This window comes from Lathyrus oleraceus, chromosome 3 (assembly GCF_024323335.1).
Source record: "Lathyrus oleraceus cultivar Zhongwan6 chromosome 3, CAAS_Psat_ZW6_1.0, whole genome shotgun sequence".
In the NCBI taxonomy this organism is placed as follows: Eukaryota; Viridiplantae; Streptophyta; class Magnoliopsida; order Fabales; family Fabaceae; genus Lathyrus; species Lathyrus oleraceus.
The window spans coordinates 260,419,026-260,426,442 of record NC_066581.1 but is presented as its reverse complement, the minus strand read 5'-3'; the positions used below and the strand labels follow the sequence as shown (position 1 = coordinate 260,426,442).

The 7,417-nt window shown below is 32.6% G+C and overlaps 1 protein-coding gene across 1 annotated transcript; it reads right to left on the bottom strand.

Moving 5' to 3' along the window:
- Positions 1-1,995: 1,995 nt before the first annotated feature.
- On the bottom strand, positions 1,996-4,356 carry LOC127126786 (glycerophosphodiester phosphodiesterase GDPD1, chloroplastic). The gene is made up of 7 exons (XM_051055782.1): positions 4,087-4,356; positions 3,830-4,011; positions 3,366-3,425; positions 2,997-3,278; positions 2,816-2,911; positions 2,521-2,717; positions 1,996-2,425 (listed from the first exon to the last, which is right to left on the bottom strand). The coding sequence occupies exons 1-7, from the start codon at positions 4,178-4,180 to the stop codon at positions 2,191-2,193; spliced, it is 1,146 nt and encodes a 381-aa protein (XP_050911739.1). The 5' UTR covers positions 4,181-4,356; the 3' UTR covers positions 1,996-2,190.
- Positions 4,357-7,417: the final 3,061 nt, after the last annotated feature.

Genomic DNA, 7,417 nt, shown 5'->3' with positions numbered 1-7,417 from the left:
GATTAATTACTATGCACGGTCCGTTAAAAATGTTTATATGATTGATTCATCACCATCACCCGTTTACATTACTTTATAGGTTTTTAAAATAAAAGTCAAACTTATTTTAATATCCAACGTATAAGATTAACTGACGGTGTATAATCATTTTATACTATCAGTGTATTTTAATTAAATCCATTTTTTACCGGAAATGATATACAATTTATCAGTGTATTTTAATTAAATCCTTTTTTTTTACGGGAAATGATATACAATTTACGTATTATACTCTAAGAGCCCCCTTTTATAAGCACATGTAGTTTTTCTTTTATATTGAAAAAATAAATAAATAATTAATGTATTTAGTTCGTAAAATATTTCTTTGTATATAATATTAATTAAATATTGAGTTAAAGAAAAAGTAATAAATATGTTTAGTATCCTATCACTATCCCTAGTTTTAAAAATTAATTTTATTAAATAAATTATATATTTAAATATATAGATAAATACATAAATTATTAGTGAATCTAAAATGAGTTTTTTTTATTAGTAGTAAAATTTGAAAAGTAACTTTTATATTTTTAATAATTCCTTCTTTTCTAAAGGTGTTTATAAACCGGTATCAAAATTATAAAATTATATAATAATTTGTTTTGTTAAATAAGTTAATAGTCCCTTAAATATATCAAAAATTATTTTTAATTTCAATTTTTTTTCAAACAACCATTTTTTAATGTTTTTATCTATACTTTTGATCCTGTTTATTTGAGACTTCCTTAATAACACATAGAAAGTATTTGAAAATCTTTTAAATATTTTGAATAAATGTCTATTAGTTTTGAATTTTAGACTAAAACATATATAAATAAATAAAAAGTCAAGAAGCAGAAACAAATAAATATGGGCACACGCATGGCATGTTTTGAAGAATTTTTATGACATCAAATAAAGAGAAATTATAAAATTTAATAAAATTGTGGTGATGTTTCTATTTAGACTTTTCAAGAGACATAAGTATTCAAGAGACATAAATATACAGCAAAAACATTAGCCTACACACCGCATTTTTATTTAACTTTTTTGTATGAATTTCTATAAGAACAAATAGAGAGAAAATCTAAAATTTTGTAACATTCCGGACTATCTTAATTTATTTTGATTTGTTTATATCACATATTAAAAAAATGTTTTAATTGAAAAAATTAAAATATTTGTTTGATATGTCATAGAATTCTGCAAGTCTTTATATTTGTGAAGGCTATGTTTGAATTAATAGAATATGACGGAGTGGAACGGAATGATATAAATTTATATTTATTATTTGATTTTATTAAAAATGGATGGAATGAAGGAGAGTAGGATGAAATGTATTTTATCTCATTCTATCACTTTTATACCCTCAAATTTAAACGAAATAAGAAAATTACTCTATTCAACAATGAAATGAAATGACAGATTAATTTCATCATGTCTTCTTAGTGTATCCAAAGGTAGCTTAAGAGTGAAGTTCCTAAAAAAAACCTGAATTCAATCATAAAACAAGGTATTTATTATTTTCATTTCACAGAAAATTATAAAATGGTTTAAAAAAAGCTCATGTGTCATTAATTGTTAGCATCTTTATCAAATGGTATGTCATCTGACCAAAACTCTTTTATATATAGTGTTAAGTTAATTTTTATTAATGGACATTAATACGAAAGGCAAAAAAATATGAATGAAAAATATTAAAAGAATAATTCTATTAACTTAATTTTTGCATAAAATATAACTAAGATATTTGTATACTATCATACTCCATCGTTCCACAATTACTTTCGGGTAAGTATTTGAACATTTTATACAAAATATTCTCATGAAAAGTAAGGTATAACAACTTAAGTTTTTTCTTTAATTTGTGTAGAGAAAAAATATTATTATCAACAATTCATCAATAATGAAATTTGAATTATATTCATTGAGGTTAAAATACCATGCTCTTATTTAGCTTATTATAAAAGATAACATCAATTAGTATCAACCATATTTCATTTCAATCTCAATGGAGGACCTCCAAACTATGTATTACTAATACATAACCACAATTTCTTCCATCCTCAAAGTGAAACGTAGAAAACATATATGTACAAAGAATTAAAGCATTCGTAGAACGTCCCCAATTTCTACCAATGTGTTTAATATGGAAAAAAAGACATCGCTTTCATGTTATAACAAAAGCAATTGTGGAATGAGCTTGTAAAGAAAAGACAGCTCAAGCTGTGAAAATTGAGGCTTTGACTTCCCTTCCACCTTCCCAATTCCTTCACTCAACTCCTCTTCCTCACCAATTTTTGATGGTTTCATCATATCTGCAACTGCTTCTGTTATCTCTTGCACAAAATCTACTATCACCCCATCAATTCCCATTAGGTGCTGCATGTAAACCGCTTCTGGAACATTACTGTCATCAAGCCAAATCAAGTTATATCAGTAACATAACAAGAATTTTACATTAATACTTTCAACAATTATGGAAAAAACATGGACCACACATACTTCAATTTTCCATATGTTAAAAGAGAAAGATTGGACTCCTTGATCTTGCTTACTGCTCCTGGATTTCTAAATATCCCTTTAACCTCAGAGACAATTCCTTCCAATCCATTTTCCAAACAAAGCTTCAAGGCTTCTTCCAAGGAGTTTCTCCTCAAATCTTCATAAAATTCACTCCCTCCATTAGTCAAAAAGAAAACCTGCCACCAAAAAACAATCACAACCCATGTTAGAATCTCACAAAATATCAATAAATTTTCTTCCAAGTTAACAAAATGGGCATATAAAATAAACTCACAGGGTATGTTCTTTGCAATTTCCTAACAAGTATAGCAGCGTCAGGTTGAAAAGTAGAGAATATAACAGGCCTATCCTTGGCATAATCCATAACAACCTGTTCAAAAACATTCATCAAATCAGAAGAGAAAAAAAATAAAGATCGCCAAAACATAATAATCTCTCTGTGTGATTATTTATACCTTTAAGATGGTTTGAAGGACATGAATAAGATAAGCTTGCTCATAAACAATATGGTCATCAAATTTCAACTCAATGTTAAAACCCAAAGAAGGTTCAACTTTGAGAAACGCTTCTTGAAGGGTACAAAGTGTGTCATCTTGTTCAACTTCCCAATTACATATCCTTCCATCTTTTGTTTTTCTTACCAAAACTTTTCCTTCCATTCCAGCCTCTCTTTGAAGCCCATAGGAAAGAAACTCAGATAGACACAACTCAGGTATTCTCTTCCCAAACACATTACCCTGAAAAAATCCCAAAAATACAATCACATCAAAATACCCACCATAAAAAAATAATTATAGTCAATATTCAGAAGAAAAAGAGCTTACATTTTCCTGAGAGTAGATGTAATCATCATGGAAAATGACTGGGCAGTCATCTCTGGTGACCTACAAAAAACCACATGCGGAGTTTTGCTTTAACTTTTTTCGTCTTTTTTGCTTCATTCGCCTTCAAACTTTTTAAACCAAAAACTATTTTTTTTCGTAGTAAGAAAAAACCCAAACCCAAAAGAGAAAAAAAAAACAGGTAGAAAAAAAATCAGTATCGATTCGACTGAAAAACGAAGCAACGGAAAAACCCTTAAACCCCGAACTTATTTACGGAAAATGCCATTGAGGACATAAACGGAAACCACTTTGAAAATCGAAATACGCGGCGAATCTGGAAAAAGAACATGCGTCTAAACTAGTAATAATCGTTTCTTTTTTGGGATAATTTCTGATTAAGTTTCTTAATGATTTGAGAGATACTAATAATTGTTGGAAAAAATAGAAAGAATCGAAAGATGTACCTGAACGTCGAATTCAATGAAATCAAGAGGAAAAGAAGAAGCGGCGTTGAAAGACATGATGGAGTTTTCTTTGATGGCTCTCATTCTCCGATCAGAAGATTGAATAACATTCATTCCGTTTCCTCTGTGTCCGATCACAACGAACTTGGGCAATTTGAATCCGCCATTGCTCATCTCCAAACCTGAAATAAAATCACAACAATCAAGAAAATGGTTGATAGGAAGAAAAACTGCATGAATGAATGAATGAATGTTACCGTTGGGGAAACGGTTGAGGAGGGAGAGGGAGGGATTTTCTGGCACGAGGTCGAGGGAGGGAACGTCGGAGACGTGGACGGCTTTGAGAGCCATTTTTTGGTGAGAGAGAGAGGGAGAGAGGATTTGGTTGGTTAGGTTGATGATGATGATGATGGAGCCTGAGGGTAGAAGAGAAAGGTTTTGGGGTATTTATATTTGATTGTTGTTGAGTGGGAATATGTATTGGGAAAATTTGACAACGGGATCTCCGCACCGAATATTCTATCTATATGTCATATGCTTTTGGATATTCCTGGTTTTGTATTTTGGAGAATTCGATTGCGTTGACACTTATTGACATGGATACAACTCAGGCTAGTTACAGATGTATTAATATCTTATCCTCTGACAACTTTTATTTTGTTGACCAAGCAAACACTATTTATTTCGGTCCAACAAAATACTAAAAGCAATCACAATTTGTTTTGGGTAATTAATGCACATCCTCTTAAAAATACAATAGTATCTTTAGATTTTATAGAAATAATTAGGTTTTAAAGTTATCTAAAAAAAATTATTGAAATGCATCTATGCCTAACTTACGAAGATACATATTATTTTTCATTTTTAAAAATACATTCTCTCTAAATCATTCAAGTTCTTCAAATTCTCTTAACTCACGTTCTTTTAAAATCATTCAATCAATTTTAAAATTTCTTCCATCAACGTCAAGTTCACCAAACAACTCACTAAATACTGAAGTAAACTCATAATCTATAAATTTTTATTTTTTTTAATTTGTTTTTAGTTTTTGTATAAATTTGTAGAAATTGATGATTAGGTTATGAAATAGATAGTTTATACATGTTTGATAGTATATACCTAATGAGAAACAAGATTGATATGTAGTTTTATTGATCAATGTACTATTTTTGTTGTTTTGGGGGGCTGCATTTCTGCCATTAACGTTGTTCAGAGTTGTAGAAAATTTCGGAAATGCATCTCCGGAATTTTCCAAGATTTTGATTTCCAGAAAGCGGAGATGCGTCTCTAGAGTTTTTCAGTGCATTTTTTCGCAATTTTTCTTGTACTCATTGTGTAACGCTTATGTAGTTTACTTACATGCATTATGGCATATAGGCAAGACCGTTTGAGACACGACAGGATTGCACAACATGCATCTATTCGAAGGGAAAAGAGTCAACCATCGCACCATCATGTTACCTTTAGCTCGAATGATATGGAGGCGTCAACTTATGGGGCTCGTGTATCTCCACCTTCCCATAGGAGACGGGTGTCACGTACTCATGCATCTTTGCCTTCATCTTCCCGTAGGCGACACGTTTCACCTCTTTAGGCAGCAGAGGTACCCATGTCATAGGAGGTACCTCGAACACTAGAGATACCTCTAACACCCCATGCCCAACAGGAAGCACATGTACCTAACAATAATATTTCTTGGTTTTTTAGTGTTTGTGTGTCATTTTCATAAGACTTTTGCAACGCTGTTATTAATGATGTTGGAGAATAGCCATCCAAGGCGCAGCGGAATTTAAAAAATTCTCCATTTAGTGATCCTTACGAATGGGCATGATCAGTGATAGAATCGTTACCTCTTGTGGCGATTCAAACCTTTGGTGCAGATCTCTGATAATGATCAAACCTTTGATATAGATCCACGGGGCGATCACGAACGTTGAACGATGACAACGTCTCTACTCAGTCCACACGAACGGATTCCTTCAATCGCAGTGCTAGCTGTTATGAATGAAGGCTTTGAGTGAGAGAGAGATACGAAATTCCAACTCTTCAGTTGTGTTGTATTCCCATGCAAAGCTTCTGCACAAGAGCTCTATTTATAGAACCACTTGTGTGGGCTTCAAGCCAAAAAGCCCACTTAAGTGTATTTTGCCCATATCTCATAATATGCCAAAATCACTTAAGTATTTGGTACCTTACCATATTTCGTTTCCACTTAAGTGCACCGTACCTTACGATGTTCCTTAATTATTCTATCTCTCATCAATCCGTCCTTTGTGTGTGACCCTATAGGTTTTCGCGACGTTGGCAATTATATTAAATCACACATTTAACATAATAAACAGTGAGCGGTATCTAGCAACACATCACTGCTACCCAAGTCACGAAAATGTCATGTGATCTGACAAAACCTCCTGTGATAATAATTATGTGTATAATTACCCTTTTGCCCTTATGTCTATATTGAACACAAGGTATAGACCGTGTCACCCTTGTCCAGTTCAATATTGGGCCCATAGACATTTATCCTGTTACGCAGGATTGGCAAATTCCATCTAGGACACTCATGTCCCTCAGCATGCTTCGTGGAGTACTCATTAACTGTCTTTATGGTTATCCAGTTACGGACAACGTTGGATCAGCAATAAAACACTCGACTCTACATCTAGGATCCATAGTGGTTTCAGGTCGAAGAGTGGTATACACTATTATCACCATGAGAATAACTTATGACACTTTGCATAACTTTCTATATAGTATTCTCATAGCGGGTCAATCCGGTATAAATATTACTCCTAATATTCATACCTATGTTTAAGACTTGATAACTCCTTATCCATGATCCATGAGATGTGATCATCAGTCTACAAACATAATAGTCTTAATGCTTTAATGTTATCCCACTTCACACTAAAGCTCGACTACAGATACTTTAAGAATAGTGCCCTTATGTTTAATGGGTTCTCATGATTAAGTCACACTTAATACATTAAACGGACTATCTATTCTAGGGACTTTATTAATCAACCATAATAAAGAAAATGCCTTTTATTATTAATAAATAATTCGATACAAGTACCAAAAGTATTGGCCTCTAGGGCTTACACCAACAAATGATCATGTGTTCCAACACTTTTCATGCATGGATCCTCCAGCACTTCGCACACATATCTGGTTGGTCGTGTCTACCTACCTATATTGAGGATATGTCATGTTCTTCTGCATTTTCCCCGCTTAGATGGAACGAGGTGACATATTCGTTTAGAGCGTATCTTGATCATTTCTTAGTAGAGGACATACACTTCTATATGTACGTCGATCACCGTGAGACTCATGCCTTTGATGACATAGTCGTATACTCAGGATGGTTGGCTTGTGGTTCACGTCTAACATATCCTCATCAGCATGAGCGTGTCATGTGACAGCTAGACTACATGTAGTGTATTTCCATAAACCCTTATGTGTCTACTCATCCCGTTATGACACGTAGAGATATGAATGTTATGTTTGATGATTATCTTAATAATATAGTACCGAATGAGGCCCCGGGTATCATAGCTACTAGTGAATGGAGCTATGTAGACGGTTACA